General features: G+C 38.1%; 1 protein-coding gene across 1 annotated transcript in view; it reads left to right on the top strand.

Moving 5' to 3' along the window:
• Window positions 1-25,508, top strand: part of cdh7a (cadherin 7a) — a 142,973-nt gene that overhangs the window by 73,395 nt on the left and 44,070 nt on the right. The window contains 3 exon segments of the mRNA XM_049478526.1: window positions 3,184-3,437; window positions 6,995-7,131; window positions 21,731-21,852. Of these exon segments, the coding sequence (XP_049334483.1) occupies window positions 3,184-3,437; window positions 6,995-7,131; window positions 21,731-21,852 (513 nt within the window).

Genomic DNA, 25,508 nt, shown 5'->3' with positions numbered 1-25,508 from the left:
CCAGTTTGGTCATGTTGGGGATGATGGTGGACCAGTTTGGTCATGTTGGCTATACTGGTGGACCAATTGGATCATGTTGGCTATGCTGGTGGACCAGTTGGATCATGTTGGCTATGCTGGGGGACCAGTTGGATCATGTTGGCTATGCTTGTGGACCAGTTTGGTCATGTTGGCGATGCTTGTGGACCAGTTGGATCATGTTGGCTATGCTGGTAGACCAGTTTGGTCATGTTGGCTATGCTGGTGGACCAGTTGGATCATGTTGGCTATGCTGGTAGACCAGTTTGGTCATGTTGGCTATGCTGGTGGACCAGTTGGATCATGTTAGCTTTGCTGGTGGACTAGTTGGATCATGTTGGTTATGCTAGTCAAAGTTGTTTAGCAGAGTATTTGCAGACAGTAAATAAAACTTGTTATTTGAATATAGACTGCTGTAATGTTCATACTTTTAATTTTTTTTAAATGATTTTTTTTATCTAAAGGAATTGCTTTAATCTGTTGGCAGGCAGATTTACTAATAGCTTAAAAATATTCTGACAACAATCTCATAATGAGATATTAGATAGGTCTATGTCAGTTCGGTTTGAGATGTTTTTGTTTGCAGATATATCTCATTCTGCAGTGAGTGTCTCTCTTATTTGAGCTGTTTTGCTGTTGATGTGCTTTGGCTGCGGGCACAGAATGATGGGTGTGCTAATAGGAGAATTAGAGATGGGTGTGGGATCACATCTGCAGATAATGTCTAGAGGTTAATCTGTGTCTGTGGATGCAGCTGCTGTTGAATATTCCCCGGAATCAGCTTCCAAATAAGTCCCGCTCGTGCCTTTGAGCTGGTGCTAAAGTCACTGACTCTAAAGTCGGTGCCACTCTGTCCTCTGCTTTTCTGCTAAAAGCTAAAAACACAGCTATTGTAAATGTGTGCGTGTGTAAATTCGTCTTAAGGGAAAGTTTTGTGTTAAAGTTGAACGTTCCTCACTTTACTACATATTACTGCCGACAGGTGTGATGAATGATCGCTTGAGAAACTATTTCAAAAGACATTTTTAGCATCATGTATCTCTGTCTTAAAATCAATAGTCAGCTTTGACCCTGGCGCGCCATCCTGTCGGCTGCTATCAAAAGAACCAGTGTCTCAGGACGTCATTGTACTCATACTTCCATTTGTCGGGTCAGGTTTTCAAAGTGGCAATTTTGATTTAGCATCTTCTGTTGCTTTTGACATGGTTACAAATCTTCCCACAGTATTTTCTTCATTTATTGAAGCTACAGTTCAGATTTTTACCTTTCATCCCTGAAAAAGTCGATGAGAAAAGACATGTCTTGTGGCTACAGTTTGTAGTTTGTAGTTTTTTAGGGTTTATACTGAGGCTAATGTGGCTAAAAAGCAATGGAAGCTTACAGAAGGGAATCCAGTTAACAGTTAAACAGGTAAACATAATTCTAAGAGAAAATAATGTATTATACAATTGCTGAGAACTATGTGGAGGTATTCACAAAGCTGTAATAAACGTGTTGATGTTGTTTCTGACACTGTATCTCACACTCTAAAGAGTTAAAAAGAACAAATGTCTAGCTAAAGTGTTGAAAAGCTAAAAACATTAGCTAACAGCCTTACAACCTTCTTACTAGATCTAAACTGTTTGTAAGTCTTCACTAAGCTTGGTAATGTGGTTTCTGATACTGTATATCTCATTTTGATAGTTAACAAAAAGCTCAAAAGTATTAAAAAGCTAAAAACATTAGCTAGCGGTTTTACACTAATGCTAATGTAGCTAACAAGCAATAAAGGCTTATATAAGCTAAACTAGTTAGCAGTTTAAATGCCTTTTAAATCTCACGTTTAGCTGTTTTTCTGTTGTTTTGAGAGATGAAGGACATGGCAGAAATAATCGTTGACTAATCGACTAATCGAAAAAATTTGAATCAGATAAGAGATTTAAATTAAATCATCAGATTAGTCGACTACCAAAATAGTCATTAGTTGCAGCCCTAGTTAGTATCATTCAAACTGGATCAAATGTATCATACTCTCACCTCAAAACTGTGTGGAGGTGTTTATTAAGCTTATATAAGGTAAACCAGTTAGCAATTAGTGTCTTTCTTACTAGATCTAAACTGTTTGGAGGTCTTGACTAAGCTCTAAACTGTTTGGAGGTTTTGATTAAGCTCTAATAAACTTGGTAATGTGGTTTCTGATACTGTGTAAATCTCATTTTTGTAGTTAAAAAAAATGTCTAGCTCATAAGTATTGAAAAGCTAAAAACATTAGCTAGCAGTTTTACACTGAGGCTAATGTGGCTAACAAGCAATGAAAGCTTATATAAGCTAAACTAGTTAGCAGTTAGCGTCATTTAAACTGGCTCAAAACTGTGTGGAGGTGTTTATTAAGCTTATATAAGTTAAACCGGTTAAACCAGAAAATGCTAACAAAAGCATAATTCTAGGAGAATCTAATGCATCATACGGTTGTTTAGAACTGTGTGGAGGTATTCACAAAGCTGTAGTAAATATGCTAATGTGGTCTCTGACACTGTATAACACCATCATATGAGTTAAAAAAGAAAAAAAAGTCTAGTTAAAAAGTGCTAAAGAGCTAAAAACATTAGCTAGCAGTTTTACACTGATGCTAATGTAACTAACAAGCAATGAAAGCTTATATAGGGTAAACTAGTTAGCAGTTAGCATCATTCTAACTGGATCAAAACTGTGTGGAGGTTTTTATTAAGCTTATATAAGGTAAACCAGTTAGCAAATGCTAACAAAAGCATAATTCTAGGAGAATCTAATGCATCATACAGTTGTTTAGAACTGTGTGGAGGTATTCACAAAGCTGTAGTAAATATGCTAATGTGGTCTCTGACACTGTATAACACCATCATATGAGTTAAAAAAGAAAAAAAAAGTCTAGTTAAAAAGTGCTAAAGAGCTAAAAACATTAGCTAGCAGTTTTACACTGAGGCTAATGTGGCTAACAAGCAATGGAAGCTTATATATAAGGTAAACCAGTCATTTAGATATACTGTTAGCACCAGGATGAGTTGGTTTACACAAATTTCTTGGACTTTAATTTCTTCTAGTTTGCCTTGTAGCTTCAATACAAAACAAAACCCTTTTTTGTCTGATTAGATGTTTCATTTAAATTTTCTCAAAACCTCCATATATCTTCTCTGCTTTGTCCAACAGAACCTTGACTATGAAACAAAGTCCACCTACACTCTAAAGATCGAAGCCTCCAACAGGAACATAGATCCACGCTTCCGAGCTCAGGGGCCATTCAGTGACACGGCAATGGTGAAGCTGGTGGTGGAGAACGTGGACGAGCCCCCGGTTTTCTCCTCTCCACTGAGCAGGATGACTGTCTCAGAGGCAGCTAAAGTGGGGACCACCATTGGGACGGTTTCTGCGCTGGACCCCGACTCCACCAATAGTCCAATCAGGTAAGGCAATGAAACATGGACATAGCTATTTATTACATGTTTGAGTAAAATGAACCTTGTTGTTTTATTCTATAAACTACAGACAACATTTCTCTCCAATTCCAAATAAAAATATTGTCATTTAGAGCATTTATTTGCAGTAAATGAGAAATGGTTAAAATAACAAAAAAGATGCAGAGCTTTCAGTTTTCAAATAATGCGAAGAAAACAATTTATATTTATAAAGTTTTAAGAGTTCAGAAATCAATATTTGGTGGAATAACCCTGGTTTTTAATCACAGTTTTCATGCATCTTGGCATGTTCTCCTTCACCAGTCTTACACACTGCTTTTGGATAACTTTATGCCACTACTTGTGCAAAAAATTCAAGCAGTTCAATTTGGTTTGATGGCTTGTGTCCATCCATCTTCCTCTTGATTATATTCCAAAGGTGTTCAATTTGGTAAAATCAAAGAAACTCATCATTTATAAGTGGTCTCTTATTTTTTTCCAGAGCTGTATATATCTCATTAAATCAGTTATATATATAGTACTGTCCAACTTATATCTATGGGCATGTTTTCATTGTGTTTAGATTTCGCAAAATACTGTGTACTGTATCAATCAAAATTTTGGACACACCTCTTTAATGAATTATCTCTCTTTGTATTGTACATTTTTCATTTATTATTGAAAACTGTATTAAAGCTATACAGGAACATGCAGAATATTTTGTAAACGAAAAGTGGTAAACAAACCAGAATATGTTTTATACTTTAGATTATTCTTAGTAGCCACATTTAGTCTCATATAAAGCCTTTCCTGGACAGTAGAGACAGTTACTCCAACAAAAGCAGCATGAACTCTTTTTAATACTTTTTTTTACGTTTTTTGGAAGAAACAATAAATGAGCATGTGGCCAAATACTTTTGCTCATATTGTATATGCATATACAGCTCTGGAAAAAAATAAAAGACCACTTAAAAATGATGAGTTTTTTTTTTTATTTGACCAAATTGGAAACCTCTAGAACTGCTTAAATTTTTGCACCAGGAGTGGCATAAAGTTATTCAAAAGCAGTGTGTAAGACTGGTGGGGGAGAACATGCCAAGATGCATGAAAACTGTGATTAAACCAGGATTATTTCACCAAATATTGATTTATTGATTGAATTTTAAGAATATGTCTTTGCATTATTTGAGGTCTGAAAGCTCTGCATCTGCGTTTCTCATTTTCTGCAAATAAATGCTCTAAATTACAATATTTTTGTTTGTAATTTGGGAGAAATGATGTCCGTAGTTTATAGAATAAAACAACAATGTTCATTTTACTCATTTTTTTCCAGAGCTTTATATGTGCATATATCACATTTCTGTCTTGATTACGTAATTATATAGGTACTGAGACTGTAGTAAGACTGAAATGATAACTAACTGTTTATTTTTTAATCTCAGTAGGGTTTTGGTCAGGGGATTGTGGAGGTGTGGATGTGTCCCTTAATTGTTTCAATGACTTTAATATTAATCTAAAATGTGGAAAATAAATTAAATAAAGATATAAAGAAACACATTGAATGATGAGATGTGGCCACACTTTTTACTGGTACTGTACAGTGCATTATCAACTGGTATAGGTAACGCAAACCTGGTACAATGCTAATGATGCTAATGATTAGTACTGCTCATTCTCATTAAGCTAATTGGGATTATTGCCAACATTCTGTAACGAGTTTTCAAACCAGCACCTCTGCTTATCGAAAAGGATCCAGTTTATGGGTGGAGCTTTTGGGGGAGGCTGATTAGAGGCGGCACGATTCATCATCGGGGATATTTTGTGATAGCGTGCCGCATTGCGCTCTTTATTATTCATGCCTACCTTGTCGGCTTAATTGCAGGATAAACAATTGGCATTTTTTCATTTTCTCTCTCCTCTCTCCTACTCTGGGTGCTTTTTGAATTATCATTGATTAGCTCTGATATCACACATTGAGAGAGCACAAAGAGGATTGATTGCAGAGCTTATTATTTCTGTCATGTTGAGCTAATACAGAAGTGGATCAGCTAGTTAATTGTAGATATCAGTCTTCCTAAACGAGCTCGGCGCTCGACGCTCGCACTGTGAGATTAATGCTCGTGGCTAACCGTGTTTAGGTCACATGGGCCTTTGAGAAATGGATCCGATTGGGTGTTGATGTTGTTGTTTGTTCAACAACGTTGGAACACTTCAGTGTAAGGGAAAAAAATAAAAACAAGGCAAACAAATCAGGTCAGAACCCTCTGGAAGCTCCTAATTTATTTAGTGTGCTTTTTAGTGTAAATGGGCGGAGCAAAGCTGCTTTAATATGGTACATTTTTGACATCATAGAAGTAAAGGATAAAAAATTTACTTGGATAAACAGTATAAACAATGATTTTTGGGAAGAAGAAAAAAAGAGACCACCTAAAAATAATGTGTTTCTTGTATTTTACCAAATTGATAACCTTAAAATTATAATCAAGAGGAAGATGGATGATCACAAGCCATCAAACCAAGCTGAACTGTTCGAATTTCTAACAGGAAATTCTGGAATAAAGTTATCCAAAAGCAGTTTTTAAGACTGGTGGAGGAGAACATGCCAAGATGAATGAAAACCGTGATAATAAATAACCAGAGTTATTTCATCAAATATTGATTTCTGAACTCTTAAAACTTTATGAATATGAACTATGAACTTTTCTTTGCATTATTTGAGGTCTGCAATCTCTGCATCTTTTTTTGCTATCTCAGCCATTTCTCATTTTCTGCAAATAAATGCTTTAAGTGACAATGTTTTTTTGGAATTTGGGAGAAATGTTGTCTGTAGTTTATAGAATAAAACATAAACCTATAAACAGCAAAATCAGAGAAACTGATTCAGAAATTGAAGTGGTCTCTTATTTTTTCCAGAGCTTTTTCCCCATGATATTATATATTTTTTATTATTATTTTATATCACTGATTTAATAATATTATACCACAATATTGCAATTAATTACACACTTTTATAGAGCATTAAACCTTTTATAAATCAGATTTTACACGATGGAATTAGAAAGCAGGTATGTATAAAGCATTAATGAAATAAATCCATTGTTCTTAAACAACAAAGTCGACATACTAGCGTTTTTCTGTTAATGATCTCTCCTGGTTAAGAAAAACATAATAACATAATAATAACATCAGAAAACTTTGCTGAACAATATTGAGGTCAGCAAAAATGATTGAGGTCATGTTTATATATATATATATATATATATATATATATATATATATATATATATATATATATATATATATATATATTGTACGACAAGTCGATAACGTAATTATCATGACATACTTGTTTACAAGGAAAATACATAAAAAGCAATACAATATTCATACAGTTTTCATGTATGTCAACTTCTGTTTATACTGTATGTTCTGGCTCAGAAATGAATTATGCAACAACGAACACGCAACACCAAAGCACACACACACACACAAAAACGAAAAACAGCTGAACACATTCGTTGGCGATGTTCTGGAGGGGTCACTGCATGCTGATTGTGTCTCCACAGATACTCCATAGACCGCAACACTGACCTGGAGCGCTTCTTCAACATCGATGCGGCGACAGGGATCATCAGCACGGCCAAGGCTTTAGATCGGGAGGTCAACGCAGTGCACAACATCACCATCCTCGCCATAGAGAGCCGTGAGTGACCTCCTTACTTACTCCTTACTTCTGTTGTTGTACGAATGCGTGACACACAGTAGGCAGTAGTCAATAAGCTGAATCTATTGATGCATCGCAGCTAAAGTTCCAGAAAATCTTCTAAAAAGAATGTTTTAAAAAGGTTTAGCAACAGTTTCAGGTAGGATAGTCTATAATAAGCATTCTGGAACACAAATTGTGTTCCAGTAATTTTCCAAAAAATGTGTGATTTGATAGTGGTTCAAGATTCAAGATTCAAATAACAATGTAATAAACACAATGTAATAAAATATGTAATATGCATAACAATGTAATAAAAATATTTGTCAAACAATGTTAGACATGTTCCAGTTAGGGCTGCAATGATTATCGCTCAGTGTGAATTTGTTTTTTACCCATTCTCATATTTCCGCCCATTCTCTGGCTCCCTATCTCCTTATAAGGACCTTTTTCCTGGCCATGTCCCAATTCACTAGCCGGGGCAGCAGTAGTGTATTGGACCACGACCCTAATGACACAGGTTCGATCCCTCGTGAGGAGCAGTATGTTTTTTTTTTTCTCTCTCTCTTTCTTCTTGGGTTTACCTGCTTTGGGATCAACTGTTCTGCGACTGGGTTCAACAACCCTCTGGGCTGGAGAGCTACAAGACTGTAGCACTCCATCCCATTACACTTCATTTTCCAAAACAGATTTTTTTTTAGTTACCCGGCCCGTAATGGCTCAGAAAATATCTGGCCCCGGGTCTACAGTCTGTCTTTACTAGTTCTGTACAGTTTAAACACTTTTGACTTTTATATTACCTGTGGTAAGTTAAATGACTGCAGAGAGCTGCTGACATGAGTTTAAACAGGCTTCACTTCTTCATTAACATTACTAACATTAGTTAAACTATAGGTGTTAGGGAGATACTGTACTCCTGTCCACTCCTCTTAGACAAACAATCACTTCAGGGAGGTATCTTCTTGGAAAAAAATAAGAAAAAAAATAATAATAGTAACCTAGAATCTCCTGAATATAACATTCAAATGAAACTGCTCTTACCCTGCTAATTGAATTTTCACATAATGTGCCACTAATGAAGATTGGCCACCAGGCTGCTCCAATTTAGCCATGAAACCTCCCACACTAAAATGACAGGTGTTTCAGTTTCATTGTCCAACCCTTGTAATTTTAGATATTTAAACCTCTTTTGTCTGATGTTTTGGAGAAGCTCTGATACAGTTTGGCTCTACAGTTTGAGCTGTTGGCTCTACAGTTTCACCTGCTGCCTAATATGTAGATCATACTTCCTTACAGGAGCTGTTGAAATCAGATCATCAAAATCAAATGTTCCTTTCATTCCTTTCTCATCACAGGGGTTTTATTGTTATGGCTGATAAAGCGTGGCATAAAGCGCAGTCCTGCTGTGAGCGGAAGCAATAGGACATTTTAAAGCAAAACAAGGACAAGATAAAGTACAAACACATCTCTGTGGTCTGTTCTCCTCCAACAAGGTCTGTCTTTTTCTCTTGAATCACGGCCTCGCTTTTTTTTTTTTCACGTCCTTCATAATTGAGACCTTCAAATAGAAGAGTGATATTTCATTTTCATGACAGATGAATGCATTTTCCCCCGTTTCCTATTGCAGCGTGGAGCGCCACTCCACAGGCAGCTGGGTTTCACTTTCCGCAATCCCAAATTCTATTAGAATGAAATCCTGCATACTGTAATAAGAGATAAAAATTTAAGCCTCTTGAGCAATTTCTCAATGAATATCATTATCCTGAGGCTAACGGGCTTCCACTGACCTAACAGCTGGCTCCAAACTGACAGTAATCAATATTTCAAACCGTAGGCTGGGGGCTCACGCGCCTCACCGTCGCATCCCGGAAAAATCAAATGCTGCAGTGTGTGATGTGTGTTTTTTGGCGCCGGACGGGCAGTGCGAGGCCCTCCAAACAGATGTTCTGCGGTAAAGGTGACCGCCGTCCGCTGGCTCCTCCTGAACTCGTGGTGTTTGATCGAGCCTCGGCCTGATTCTACCTGATGTTCTTCCACTATGCTGTACGCAGCCTCGCTGCTGCTGCTTCTCTCAGTGACCTTCACTCCAGCGCACCTGTTCTTCTGCATTCCCCGTGGTCCTCCTGCAGATACACTGCATGTCAAACATTCGCCTTCCTAGCAGTTACTTTTCAATTAACCCATTAGAATCCCAGCTTTATTAAGGCGTAACCCTGCTTTCACACCACAAAACAAAACGGCTGGGGATTTCTAGGAGCAGGAGGCATTGAGAACGAAAGTTGGTGATGACAATCATTCACTTTGAAAGCCCAGTATTACAGTAATTACAGGTCCGGCAACCAGCATTGTTTTTTGAACACACACTCCCCTCTCACTATTTCAACGGGACAAAGTTCATCCACACTCTGTTGCCTTTTCAAGAGCAAGTCTTGGAGATGCTTGCAGATGCTTTGCTATGACCAGCCACATCGTAATACCTCTCCCATATTGAAAATATGTTATGTTGTGGGATGCTATTGAATGCTCTATCAATTCTCTACTCTGTTCCACTCCAAGCACTCCAAGAAGTGTTTTTTTTTTTTTATTTTTGCAAATCATTTTCAATAACCAAACATTGTTCCAAACATTCCAAACGTGTTGTGCTCGGTTCAGGCACCCCGATTAAATTGCACTGACCGCACAGACAGTGGTGCAGTTTGCATGCATAAGATATATATATATATATATATATATATATATATATATATATAAATTCCCTATATTCCCTTTGCATGAAGTTGAGAAAATCTGGGTACTGGCAATATGGCAATTCCCATATTATACTCTGCAACTGGAGTGTTGGCACAAGCAGCTTGGGCCTATTCCCATATTATACTCGGTAACCGGTGTGTTGGCGCAAGTGGCTCAAGCCGATTGCCATATTATACTCAGCAACCGAGGTGCACATTCAGCATTTGGCCAAGATGTGAGCCGATCATCTGGGGCTGAATCAGGCCCGAGTGATTTTTGGTATCTGGAGAGTTCCTCAACCAAATCTGTATCCACAGTATCTATTACATACAGTAGATTACCACAGACAGGCATTGTTTCCTTGTACTTAGTAAAATAATAAAAACCCATTGACTTGCAGCTCTCATAACTCATAAGTCAATAACCACGTGCAGCACATTAGCTTTTATTCTAGGCCTACATGTGTTCTGTGTCAACAGCTTTTCTATTGACTCAAACCACACTTCAACTACTTGAAACTATTACCTGTGGGAGATGCAGCAAAATACAGATTAGGTTGAAAAAAAGCTGCCATGTCCCTTTAACCTTGCGCACGTTGAAGCATCTGCCTACTAAGTCCTTTTACAAGTGTGTTTTGGGTCAACAGCTTTTCTGTTGACTCAAAACACTCTATAAATTAGTGTGGAAATGGAGATTAGACTGAAAAACGCTGCTGTGTTCTTGTTAATTAGTTTGTGTTTCTGTATTGACAGTTAATTGCACCCAAGTGTTTTTGTGTTTCCGGTCAGCCTATTGTGTCAGTTCAAACAGGAACTGGGATACTGACTTTTGTCATCTTGAAGGGATACTTTGCACCAAAATGTGTATCCATTAATACTTGTTTACTGTTGTAAACATGCCTAATCACCTTATGTGACAACACAGTAGACTCTGGAGCAAACGAGAGAGAGAGAGAAAAATAGTTTAACAACTGAGAAGACTGTTGTAGTATGTATTTTATTCAAGGGCAAAAGACTGGTACCATCTCCTTCCATGGCCATGTCTTTGTAATATATGCAACATGTGTTTTTTCATCGTCTTGTTAAAAGCAAAACACATGGATATCTCTGGAAAAGATGTCATCATTAATCATGAAAGGTCTCATTCCATTCCTGCTTTAGATCACTATTGAATTACTGGTCTCTGAAGAAAGACAGGATTTTGGCTCTTGCTCATGAATATTCATGCATGAAAACATATCGCCTCTGATTGGCTAACGGCACTGCAGCAGAGAATGCCTACCTGCCTTCCCCCACAGTCAGTTTTACAGCTCTACAACTCAAAGGACAAAATGTTTTCAGAGATACAGCCTTAGTTGTAAAGATATAGCACTGAGTGCTAGGTAAAGTTAACCCTTAAACTTTGCTTGACGTCAGACTCTTCACCTCCTCGCGGCCGCGCCCGCTTTGATCTGTGTTCTGTCATGTTGTACTGCCTTGTCAAACCGTGCTTCCCTAGTTTATATTTAAGGTCTCTGTAAAACGCAGAATCAACCGGAGATCCGATTTAAACCTATAGTTTCTTACTCACTCAAGATAGCTAACGTTAACAAGCTTGTGTATATAGAGCTGTGAGCTTCTCCTTATCTCTGTCTGTGGGCGGTCCTGAGCCGAGGTGGACAAGGCCATGAACTCACGGGTGGATGACGACACCCGAACATCTCTCTGATCAACTTGTATTTCCAAAGATTTTCTTTTCTTTGTTACTGCAGACAAAGGGGATTGAAGAACATGTGTTTTAATGTGCATTTACAACTCAGAGAGACCTGATTGTATTTCACAAAGAACAAGAAAAAGTGGATTTTAGCGGAAAGAGACCTTTAATGCCGCCATTACAGAAGTCTACTGAAACAACTTCTGCACTTGTTGCTGATAACTGGATTACAGTCGTTTAGTCTTCCGTCCAAAGTCCACATTGTTAATTAAAAAAAAAAAAAAAACTGCAGTACTGCTTTCTCTGATCACAATACAAGTTTGCACTGTGTGATGGTTCATCTCAGATGCCTCTAAACCCAGATAAATCAGCAGCCATGAAAGTGGCTGTGTAGGAAGTGAAGTTTGCGAGCTCTCCCTCATGGTCTATCGATCTCTGTCAGATACAGCCAAGGTCCCTGAAATGGGTCCTGGCACGCAGGATTGCAGGAAAGCTAATCCAGTACCTGGATTGTCTTATTTCATAGCCATGCCTTTATAATGTGTGCAGCACGTGGTTTGGCATTGTCTTGTTGAAAAATGCATGGATATGCCTTAAAAGCAGCATATGTTGCTCTAAGATCTATCTCAGTTTGCTTTTCTGCATTATTGGGCCATCATAGTGTACTGTCTACCAACAGACACTGGCTTCTGACACATATCTACTGTGTAATGATCTATTCCAGATGCATCTGAGCCCTTGTTAAAGGAGAACTCTGGTGTGAAATGGACTTTGGGTGTATTAAAACATGATAAAAAGTACCACCTCCTTCTCCCGCAGCTTTCCACGATCCAGTATATTGTGCACTTTGCACAAACAGGCTTCATAATGAGTGAGACGGGGAAAATAAATAACTTTGTTCACCGTTATCCAGGCTCAAAATAGCTCCACACTTCATTGGTAGCATCCAGAGAGCTCTCACATTAAAAACAAGGCATTTAAAGCTTTAAAACTGCACAAGAAGTTTATTAAAAGCCACTGTTTACCTCCAATAGCGTAGGTAAATCTCTGGGCACCGCCATCTTATATTGAAGTCACAATAAGTCAACCGTCAGTGCAGGAACTAATAGATAGGTTAGGATAGTTTAGCAGACTGCAAAATTGATTCCTTGGAAATGCATGAATTCCAGCTGTTGCTAAAAAAAAATATCTGGTTACTGTCGATATTAGAATGCAAAAAAAAACAACAAAGATTTAGTTTGACTATTTGTATGAACAGTTGACTAATAGTGACTTAAATATAAGATGGCGGCATCCAGAAATGTACCTAAATTTAGCCTAGGGGATGTAAACAGTGGCTTTTAATAAACTTCTGGTGCAGGTTTAAAGTTCTAAATGCCTCGTTTTAAAGACTCTCCGGATTCTACCAATGAAGTGTGGAGCTACTTTGAGCCTGAATAACAGTGAAAAAAGCGATTTATCTGCAGAGGCAAAATATGCCTCATCTCACTCGTTCTAAAAGCCTGTTTGGGCAAAGTGCACATAATGCTGGATCTCAGAAAGCTACAGGAGAAAAGAGGTGGCCTTATTTAACAAAGTTAAGTACTTTTTTATCACGTTTTAATACACCCGAAGTCCATTTCACATTGAAGTTCTTTAACACTTCTTTAACATAAGGATACGATCAACCAGACTAAAGAATTTTACTTCGTTTCTAGCACTAATTATTTTGAAACTAATTATTTGAAAGTTGAGAAGACAAAACATAAAAAAGATCCTTGCTCCATAATATCTGCAATGAAATTAAGGTGAAAATAAATGTAGGAACAGTATAACAAATTTACATTTCCCATAGTGTTTAAACTTTTTCTGATTTTGTGTTGTAAGTAGTGTAGTGGGTTTCTAGTAGTTGCAGTTTTTGTGGGGAGTCCTGTTTATAGGCTTTATAATGCTTTTTGTGCAGTGCATGCTTTTAAGAAAATAATAATAGACAGAAACCACTTTAAAAATAATTCAGAATGCCTTTTTTAAATGTTGATTTTAGGTTGAAATTCCACTACAAAACGTTATGCTATATTAGCATGTAATTGCTGTCATGTCTATGATGTGTACAAACCCAATACACTACACAATACACACAGGTTTTCCCAATTTCTTGACAAATATTCATGCTGTATCCGCTGACATGAAAGGCTGTGAGAGTTTCTGGCCCTTTCTTCACGCCAGCAGTCATGAAAGTGGCTGTGCAGGAAGTGAAGTTTGCGAGCTCTCCCTCGTGGTCTATCGATCTCTGTCAGATACAGCCAAGGTCCCTGAAATGGGTCCTGGCACGGAAGATTGAAATGTCCTCTTTTATCTGTCTGGAGTGAGAGAGAGAAAGGATCACGGAAAAACCCAAAAGTTAGGTTCGGATCCATTTGTCTTCAGATTGCCTTGGGTGCAGCGTTAATGGCACTGAAAAGCACGAGGGATGAAAAGTGCATTTCTGATATTAAATTTTTACATTTCAGACGCCAAAAAACATTAAAACCTTACATGCAGGCTCTCCTCTATTTATATCCCTCCAGCTTATTGTATGGTCTGAAGCCCAAAGCCTTGATAAATGTTGAGAGCTTTTTTGGTTACGCCTTTATAGTAATGGAGGTGTCAGTCTTAAAATGTACAGTAAATTCCTCCTTGATTACTATCAATAAATTATAAGCTCTGACATAGTCATAGTTTGGAGGTCAGTGTTGTGTCTCAACACACATTTAATGACAATAGCATTAAATACTGACTTCAAAACTTTAAAACTACAGTCAGATTAAAAGCTACACACTGCAAATTCATACTGGATCATAGTCATTACAATTATTACTGTCAGACTAAAAACTACACACTGCAGATTCATACTGAATTATAAACACTATAACTATTACTGTCAGACTGAACACTGCTCTCACTCTAGATTCATACTGGATCAAAGTCACTGCAATTATTACTCTCAGGCTGAACACTTGCTCTCGATTCATACTGGATATTACTGTCAGACTGAACACTGCTCTCACTATAGATTCATACTGGATTATAACCACTACAACTATTACTGTCAGGCTGAACACTTGCTCTCACTCTAGATTCATACTGGATTATAAACATTACAATTATTACTGTCAGACTTAAAGTACACACACTGCAGTATCATACTGATTTATAAAGTCTTATGAACACAAGTTCTCGCTGCAGATTCATACTGGTTTAAAATCACTCTACACATATTACTATTGGACTATTTAAAAAAATCACACACTGCAGATTCATACTGGTTTAAAATCACTCTACACATATTACTACTATTGGACTGTCGAAAAATTACACACTGCGGATTCATACTGAACTAAAATCACTCTCCATACTTTAATATTATTACTGTCTACTACAGTTTTTACTGTCAGACTAAAATTACACACTGCGGATTCATACTGAATCATAACTAATGTCAGACTGAACACTGCTCTCACTCTAGATTCATACCGGATCATAGTCACTAAAAATCAGACTAAAATTACACAGACAGATTCATCCTGGATCCACATCATTCCATAGCTATTGATAATGGACTGAACAAGATACACCCACTGCAGATTTATGCTGGATTTAAATTACTCCACTATCAGACAAAAAACTAGACACATTCAAAATTCATACTGGATTCTATCCAGATCGTGACATATTACTGTTGTGTTGTCAAAAATCACATACTGCAGATTCATACTGGATTAAAATCACTCTACATATATTACTATTGGTCTGTCAAAACAATTTCACACTGCAGATTCATACTGGTTTAAAATCACTAAACATATATGAATATTGGTCTGTCAGAAATTCTCACACTGACGATTCATGCTGGATTGAAATCACACTACACAAATTAGTATTGGTCTGTCAAAAATGTTCTATACTAAATTAAAGCCACTTCAAAATAATGTACTATTGGAATGTATGACGCATACCCTTTGCTCATTTATAGTGATTTAAAATGACTCTAAATATTGTAAAATATACAAAAACATCATTCCAGTTATTGCATTTGGACTGTTTTGCCTACTGCAGATTTACACTGGATTAAAAACCTTTTAAGGTGTTTACTATAGCTTTGTTTATTATGTAAATAATGCAGTGAGGAAAGTGAGGAACTGAGATGTAGGTTGGCTCCAGAGCTGAAGAAATTAACAGTTGATACCTGTGTAACTGACACCAAGGCCTCAGGGGCATGAATCAGAGAGAGCACTGCTTCAGGCAAACAGCCAGAGGTTCCACCATGATTGCAGGAAGCACCCAAAAATCCTTACACCCAGCATGGTGTACAATTTCTGTGCCCTTAAGCATAGAAGTCCCACCAGACTCTCGAGTCAGAGAACCACTGTAAAAGATGTGTATATATATACATATATCAGTTGTTTTGCAGGTGTACAACTCGCAAAACACATGTACTTCTGCATCCATGTCATGTCTTCACTCTTTTTAAATCTGACAGCATTGTTAAAGTAGAATTTCTGTGAAAAAAGTTTAAATGTTTAATGGTCAGAGGTAAAACAACATATACTACTAACTAGTGCTGGGCGCTATGACCAAAAATGAGTAACACAGTATTTTGCAAGATCCTGATGGTTTTACAGTATGTCACTGTATTTTTTATTATTATTTATTTATATTTTTGTGCATGACTATGTTTAAATATAGGTTTATGATTTACTGTACTGTTAGGAGTACATATAATATAAAACACTACGGCTTTAAATTAAGGCTTTGATTACTATTGTTTCACTTTGTCCCACAAAAAATCAGACTTCATTAACAGAAAAAGAGCTGAAGAATGTAAACAGCAGACCTTAAAAAAAAGAGATACGCCAACAAGTTTAACACGGCTTCCTTTACAAAACTAAATATTTCAAATAGTTCATAAACACTATTAACAGACCCAAAATATTCAGTGTTTAATTAGTCAAAGAGATATTTCTATTTCTATCAAAGCTCTACTGCACAAGTAAGACACAAGTTTAATAACAATTTACTAAAAAATAAATTACTATTAAAGCCATTACAGAAATTAAAGTATTTAAGCAGCTGTTTTTAGTTTATCACAATTCTCTTGGTTCTAGTAAGCAAATAAATTCAGTTCAGTGTGCATTAATATTATCCTTTAAGCTACAGTATTCATATATTTAAACAGGGCTATAGTTACTCATATTGCAAGGAGCAGCAGCAGCTTCAGTAGTTCTCATGTTTTTATGTTTCTCCAAGCAGGACAGCATGAGACAAGTCCACAGAGCTGTGCTGCTGATCCTAGAGTGTGTTAGCTTGTTATGCTAACTTGCTAGCGTTAGCTAAAGAGCTCTGCTAGTGTGCATCTGTTGTGGCACTGTTCTACATGGTGCTCCGCAGTGCCTCTAGTGGTATGGCGGTATGTAAAAAATGCATTTTGGTTCTAATTTACCTTCCGGTATACCATATGAACCATTATCCTGCCCAGCACTGGGACCAACCAGCTGTTAATTTGAAATAATTCATTTATGAAAGGCAGATCATGATGATACTGAATTAAAATCCCCCACAATATCCACAACTAATTGACAATGTTTATGTTATAGACAAGATATAGAGGCATTTTTTTCCAAACAATGATTAAGCCTAGTCTTAGAGTATACAGCATTTTTAAATTGAGGTTTCCCATTAAATTAACAGTTTAGTCTAGGACTAGCTAGCTTTCATCCATGTTTGGGAAATTGACCCATAAGGTTTATTTCTCAGCCAAAGCCTAAGCAAAACTAAAGAAGCAAACTTTAGACACAAAACTGGCCAAACTCTTTCAGTATATGTGTGTTAGGATGAAATTATGCAAATAAAGTGCATTTTTCACTGGACTGTCGCTTTAATTTGCTCGTGATACACAGCCGGTCATGGGAGGCTGACTGGATTCTGTTTACCGTAGATGAACCGATCCTTTGTCGGGTCAAATAAGTAGATAAATGAGCTGCAACCTGGCGCTATGTTTTTTTTGTTTTTTTTTCACCTCCCTGCAGGTGTGGAGGGCTCAGAAGCAGATGTTGATAATATATCTCAGGCAGAGGATGCTCTTAGGACTGTTTTCTCAGGATCTGCGTTTTCCCAAAGTCGGACTAGTGTTGAACAGGGTGCTTTTGGAAAGCCACTTGGCTTGGGTTCTGCCAGCTACGCATCCTGAGGTGTGTACAATAAATCAAACGGGGTTCAGTGGAACTCTAGCCAGAGTGAGTCAGCGTTTTTTACCTTCAGTCCGCCACCTCTGTGTGACGAGTCTCACACCTACACAACACATTTATTTAACACCTCCGTTGGCCTGGTCATAGATAATGGCCTGCTAATAACCAAACATTACCCTGTTCCAGCAAACAGTCCCTCCAGTCTGGCTAATATGGCTAATATTAAAGGACTGCAATATAGAGGCGGCCAGTTGGCATGGCGCTAGATTGCTTCAGAACTTTCAGAGTCTTGCTTCAAGATTAAAAATATTTCCTCTGCTGTCATATAAAAAGGCTTTTGGGTAGTGTACCTCTTGGTGAGAGATTACCACTGACTCTTACCCATGCTGCCATGATCTACCCATGGCAGAAACACATTTTGCCCAGATGACAGACTGTCCACCATAAAGGCTGTCCATCAGTCAGCTACCATTGCATTAATTTAGAGTAATGATGTGAATAAGAATCTTCTTCTTTAGCTACGAACCAGCATCAGTTTGGGATCCAATGACAAATACAGTGGTCTTGTGGTCTTGTCTTTAATCCTGTCTTTGGCAGGACACACTACCCCAACTGTTGGTCTAATAATCAGGGGAGTTATAACAAGAAACAGTTGGTCCCCCCTAGTAGCGATACGAAGGACACTAACAGTAGAGCCATATATGCAGCATACAGTAGCTTGCTTCTGTAGCCTGCTTCTAATAGCAAGCCTCCTAACTGTAATTTTTCAGCAGTATAATGCTCACCCACACACTGCCATTTTAAATGACAGATGGGTTCATATACTGTGGTCTTTTTTGGTCTTAATAATAATAATAATAATAATAATAATAATAATAACACTACCCCAACTGTTGATGTGATAATCAGGGGAGATATTTCATTGAACAGATGGTCACCCCTAGTAGTGATACGAGGGACACCAACATCAGATCAGAGCAATATATTTAGAATATCCTGTTGCTTTTTTTTATAGCAGAGCTCCCAACTGCCATTTGTCAGCAGGATAATGCTCGTCCACACACGGCTACAAGTATCTCCGAGGAATGTATCTGCCAGATTGCAATATTTCCTTATTGGCCTAAAATCACTAAGCACGGAAGTGAAGAGGACATGGCTAATTCATGGTCCAAAAATAACACAGTGTTTGTACCCACCTCACTGACAACTCACCCTGGGTATTTGCATCAGACAGAAAAACTGTCGGAAGTTGACTCAGATAATATTGACTGCAGTAGTTGTATTCACTTTTCGTCAAAAATTAGTTACACCCAGAAGAAAACACCTGGAATCCTGGTGTAGGGAGCAAATTTATACATTACCAGATCATCTTTGATCTTCAGTACAGGCACTTTACCAGCCCAGTGTTGTGTTAATAAAGTCCAGCAAAACAGTGGTCCTACCATTTCAAAATATATTGCACTGAAAAAAAAACTGATACTGTGCCGTGCATTCAGAAATTAACCAATGGGTTGAAATGAAACTTGTGGAAGTCGTGGTGCATCTTCATTGATGATACCTTTGTCCATGTATTATCTTGTTTTCAGTATCATGTGTCATAACATGCATGTTACCTTGTGGCATGTTGTACCAGATTGTTGAATATCCAAAAAAACTGAAATTGGAAACATGAACATATTCATATAAGAAACCACATTTTCAACCACTTATTATTGCTGTCCTTTTTAATACTTCAAATTCTGTAAATCTGTTCAGCATTTATTCATAAGCATTTATTCATTTTCATGGCACTTGAAATATTTATTTTTTTTATGAAGTGTATTAACTTTTGTATTAACTTGAACATTTATTGGACATTGTTCCACAAGACGTGATATTAAATAATAAATATCTGTGAATTTGATGTCATCTACTATGTACTATACGACAAGAACTTTCTAAAGCAATGCGAGCTGTTGCCAACAACACGGCTCTTATTAATGTTGATGTCTGTGTTGTTGGCTGTGACTCGGAGGCTGCCCAACACACTCAGCAATTTCCACCAGCTGTGTCTCTTCTGGTTGACTGAGTGCTGTTTGCCCTCCACAGGTGTTCCGAGTTGGCTCGCACTACGGAGTCAACCAAATTCTCAGCTGTATTATATGCTTACAAAACAAACTACGCTGCGAACCCCCCATATGGTCTATTAATTTGCTGTTTGCCAAGTGTTGCATAAGTAATGGTATCCAACAACTTTTTTTTTTGGTAAATGTTGCCAGCCTACCAAGGATGACCTTGATATGCTGCGTGAATAGGTCCGATGCTCAGTGAATGGAAGGAAGCTGAAAGACTCTTTTTTAATATGAATGCACTGTTCATTTTTCTCACAGTACGTTCCCATTTTTGCTCAAGGTTCGGGCTTTTGTCTTCTGCAGAATGTGGTGATGCGTGTATTGCCGCTGTTGTTTGGAAGGGGTTTGAATGCTATTTAGAGTGGCATTAAATTTTCCCTGCTGTTTGTTCGCAGTGGTGAGCTCGGTCCTGTTGGCCTAAAATCACTGAGAACGGAATCAAAAAAGCATGGCTAATTCTTAGCCCATAAATAATGCAGTGTTTGTACCCACCACACTGACACTCACCCTGGATATTTACATCAGACAGAGAAACTGAGAACTGTAGACATGCTTTCCATATTTCCATCTGTCGACAGTTGATTCAAATCATATTGGATGGAGTAGCTGTATTCACTTATCATCAAAAAATAGAAGAACCCAGAAGAAAACCAACCAACAGGAATGAAACTTCATGGCTAGTCGTGCCAAAATGTGATGGAGTGATAAGTCCTTCAGTACAGGCATTTTGGCAACCCAATGTTACATGAATAAAGTCCTGCAAACAGTGGCCCTACCTTTTCTGAATGCACATTCTGGAGCGCTATTCCATTGAGGAGTCCCACTTTTGTCTTGGTGGAGACGACCAACGAATCTGTGTGTTGAGGCACTGTGATCAGTGCCAACATCAGCCTACAATCAAGGGCACCGAGTTGTCCAGCGGTCTAAATCGTTGCCCCTATGATCGGTAGATCGCTGGTTTGAATTCCGGTCATGCAGCTTGCCATCAGCTGCTTGAGCCCTGAGAGGGCACAGCTGGAACCTTGCTCTTTCTGGGTGGGTAGATGGCAGTCTTTTCCCTCATTACTCTTAGGGTGATGTGGATCAGCACAAGGCATCTGTGAGCTGATGTATCGGAACCGAGTTGCTGCGCTTTCCTCTAATTGCGCTGGATACTCTTCAAAAAGAGGTGGTGGCTGATTACACGTGTTGGACGAGGTGGTGTGCTAGTCTTCACCCTCCTTGTATTGTGGCATAACTCGTGATGGGGGATATACAGAGGAGCAGAAGCTGAATGGTTAGGACAATTGGCCTACCTAAATTGAGAGAAAAATAGGAAGACATTTTGAAATAAAATGATTAAAAAAATTGAACAGACAAAGGGAGCTTCCTTTTCTGGTGTACTGTTCCAACAAGACAATACTCGTCCACAGTTTGCTTCCTTCTGGATTCAAGTAATTTTGCAACTTTTTCATTGACCATGAGTATATAATTAGTGTATATGATAATAGAGGTGGGCGATATGGCCTTAAAATTATATCATGATATTTCATGGCATTTTTGTGATAAAGATACTCTTGGCGATACACACCTAACTGAGATATTTAAATAATACAAGATTTTTTATCAGATTTGTAACAGAAGTCAATGATCCAGAATGTTATGATACTAACAATGCACTTCAAATATCTCCATTTATACAGGATTAAAGTCAAATGAATGATACTGAACAGATATTATCTGTCTCTAGTAGATATATAATGGCAAATGAGAAACTTTTGTTTACAGTGCATACTTTTGTTTAGCTTCTATCTAATGCTTTAGCTGTTTAGTCTCCTCAAGCTTTTCTGACAACAGTGCCTATATTGTGTCTGTGTGTTACAGTGGATCCATCGCAGGTGGGGAAAGGAATCGCTCTCATCACTGTGATGGACGTCAATGACAACGCCCCGGTCTTCGCTATAGAATACGAGACGTTTGTGTGCGAGGCTGCTGAACCAGGACAGGTATTGTGCTGATTTTTACTGTGTACAGATGTGTCTTTATCTCAGTACTGCAGAAGTCAGTTCTTTCAGGCCTTGATGGAATCTGTCTTGTTTTGGTGTGTAAGACTGTGTTTAAAATATAGGTAAAATCTGGAGATGCATTCATTTGTAGATCCCCACAAAATTCCCTTGTGGTGTAGAAAAGTACTGCCAGAACTCTCAGGAACCGCTGTAGATGAGCTGAAGATCATAATACCCAAAGCTAAGGCATAGTCAAGTTCAGAAGTACAAAAAAAATCTGTAATAAATTGGAAATTCTATAAACTAAGTAGATAACTTATGAATGCAATTGATTGCACTGGGTTTTAAAAGTTAAGGGAGCTGAATAATTTTGCATGTCACACTTTTCAGATTTTTGACAAAAATTTTGAAAACCATATATTATTTTTGTTCCACTTCACACATACGCAATACTTTGTGCTTGTCCATCCCTTAAAATCTCAATAAAATACAAACCACAAAAGTTTGTGGTTTGTTAGGTGACAAACTGTGGAAAGGTTAAAGGGGTATGAATACTTTTGCAAGCCACTGTATGTGTGTATGTATAAAGAGAAATAGTTACCTGCTCCTACTCTACTACACCTTCATCCACATTACCCTACATTCCTCCAGCAGACGTCTGCCAACCTCGGTCATTGAAAACGCCTCTGGGAGCAGCTTAATGCACTAATAAAAAGAAGTGTCCACAAACTTTCCTACAGGAAATATATCAGATATTAGCACCGGCCCAGAACTCCCGCATCAGTATACACATCATGCTGTGAACTTTCTGCAGAGACCCAGCCCTATTAGTGACATTGTCTGAGCTTTCCAGCCAAACAAATACAAATCTAAAACAAAATCACAATTTCTCCAAGTGCAGAGTCTAATGGTCTTGCCATCCACAGCTGATGAATAAAACAAATAAGTGCAATAAGGGTTATAACCCAGTGCAATGTGAATGAAACTCATGCAGACAACTCGCTTAATTAGCACATAGCTTTCCTTCAGTTGGCAGTGTGAGTTCTCAGGATTTGCAGGAGGATGTAGACGTTTGTATAAGCTGTGTGAAAGCCAGCTGGCATTATCATTTCCTTCAAACACACACTTTTCTCGACTTCTGTCAAACAGAAGTCTGGCATCATAAAAGTTTCCCTTTAACTGAGAGTATGGCAGGACAATGTGGCCAAAATGTTGACTAATACAATTACAATAATTCCAATGTTTAAATAGCAAAGACGCTTCTGAATATGGCCGCAGTGATCAGGGAGTGAGGTGTTTTCAAGGAAAAAATATGGTGTATTGGTATCTTGGCAGTGGCAAAACACAGGTGCGCCACTGACTGATTCGAACCCTGACCACAATCAACCATCATAAGTTCATTGCTATCTTGGCAACAAGGGCTGTTTCAACACAAGGGCTGTTTCTCAATACAGACTACACAAGGTTGGACTCCCGTACTAGGCAAGAATAGACTTGGTAAGTTTGGCTCGCGAGTGCATACTCCCGAGGACGGGAGGACGAGGGGCTTTTATTCTATAACTGGAACAGCTGCATATTTGATTACGTCATTCTCTCAGGGCACAGAAAGCGTTGTTCCGAGAACGTAGATGTACTTTTTTTAAATAAGTAAACCACATATCTGAAGTCTAAACCCCTACATTCTTGCCTAAAAATAACTTTAAACTTTATTTCATCACAAAGCAGTATTGTTTCTTTTTTATACGTATACCTTACAGGTAGGTACCCCTGCCGCACCTGCTGCAAGGTGCATTGTGCGTTATCGGGCTGTAAGAAGTCCGCACAAGTCATCTTCCATGCATCCTCGATAAAGTGGGAGGAGCAAGAACACATCTGGGTATTTGTAGTGAGTTTGGCTAACTGCGATCTTCTGAAAGGAACAGCACTTGGGCTTCGACTGGTGACGTTTTCCAGAACACAAGTACTGACAAGAATGCAGATTGAGAAACGACCCAGGACCCGCAGCAGAGCACAAGCCCAACTTTTACATCAACAGTAAACAGAATAAAAATAGAATAATGCTATTCCCATAAATGATCTGCTTGTGCACCTTTATAGCGTGAACCTGCAGGTCAGCTTCCTCTGCTGAGATGCACAGAAGCGCTACGCCGTTTTCATAACAATCTGCCAAAGTCAGAGTACACCTGGCTCTTAAAGAGAATGGACAGTGACACACTTTATTATTATTATTTTTTGGATTATTGCACCTTACACCCATAACACACCAATGAAGTAGTACTAAACATGTCTTTTGGTGACAAACAAAGCATTGCTTTGGTGACACTGTTCAAATAAAGACAGAGTTCTTTGGAGATGCACCAACTGGGCTGAATTTGAATGCAGCTGATTTCTTTTGCAGGTTTTAAGGAATCTGTGGCCTGAAGGTTATAAAACCAGGCTTGAGGAGGAGGTCTCAGGAGATTGCCAGTTCAATCCCTTGGTCCATTAGGGACAGCACTTTCTTCTCCATTAGCATTCATAGCTGAGGAGCAAGAACTTCTTGAGCAAGGAATCTAACCTCTAGTGGCTTCCTTAATTGTGCCAGCTAACTCCAGAGCTTCAGGTGCTGTGGAACGGCTGTGAAGTGAGATCTTAATTTGATGAACTACTTTTTGTGTCTTTGAGAAGTTTTCAGTGCTTTGTGAATGATTTAAAGTCCTTTGAATACCATTGAATACCATTGAAGTCCATTGAATAAGTCTTAATAAGTACATACTCTGACAAGCCAACTGTCATGGGATAAGTTGTGAGGTGTTATTGTGTAAGTAAGGTTGAACATTGGCCAGGGTGCTCATAGCAAGGAGAAGTGAATTACCAGTCCGTGCCAGATGGATCAAAATTGGGCCAATATGATCCCACACATTTTTAATCAGGAATAGGTATGGCCATGCAGCCATGGTGTAATATCTGTGTCTTCAAAGCATCAAAGCAAGCTTTTCAGATAGCAGCAGTATTAGCGTTTTTACAGCAATGTGCAACCAGCACCATTCTGGGTTGCGAACCTAAATTTGAACCTGTTCGCGTGGGTTTCCACCAACAAAAGAAGGTTCTGGAACCAGGAACTGTTTGTTTGGAGAGGAAACCAAAGAACACTAGGTTCTGTGGTCATGTGTCTCTCTGTTGATGACGTATAATGTGACGTTTTGATGGTTTCACTAAAACTGGAGGAAATGCGGGCTTTTGGTGGAAAAGCGCTATATATATGGATTAGCATGGTTCTGTTGTAATAGTGCACTATTGTGTGCATTCAGGTATGGAGGGTCATTGGTTGCAGGACCACTATATATATATATATATATATATATATATATATATATATATATATATATGTATGTGTGTGTGTGTGTGTGTGTGTGTGTGTGTACAGCTTTGAAAAAAAATAAGAGACCACTTAAAAAGTATGAATTTCTTTGATTTTACCAAATTGAAAACCTATGGAATATAATCAAGAGGAAGATGAACTATATTAACCAAGCTGAACTGCTTGATTTGAGAGTAGCAGAAAGTTATCCAAAAGCAGTGTGTAAGACTGGTGGAGGAGAACATGCCAAGATGCATGAAAACTGTGATTAAAAACCAGGATTATTTCACCAAATATTGATTTCTGAACTCTTAAA

Source organism: Astyanax mexicanus, chromosome 4 (genome assembly GCF_023375975.1).
Source record: "Astyanax mexicanus isolate ESR-SI-001 chromosome 4, AstMex3_surface, whole genome shotgun sequence".
NCBI classification, from domain to species: domain Eukaryota; kingdom Metazoa; phylum Chordata; class Actinopteri; order Characiformes; family Acestrorhamphidae; genus Astyanax; species Astyanax mexicanus.
This window is presented reverse-complemented; position numbering and strand designations above follow the sequence as displayed.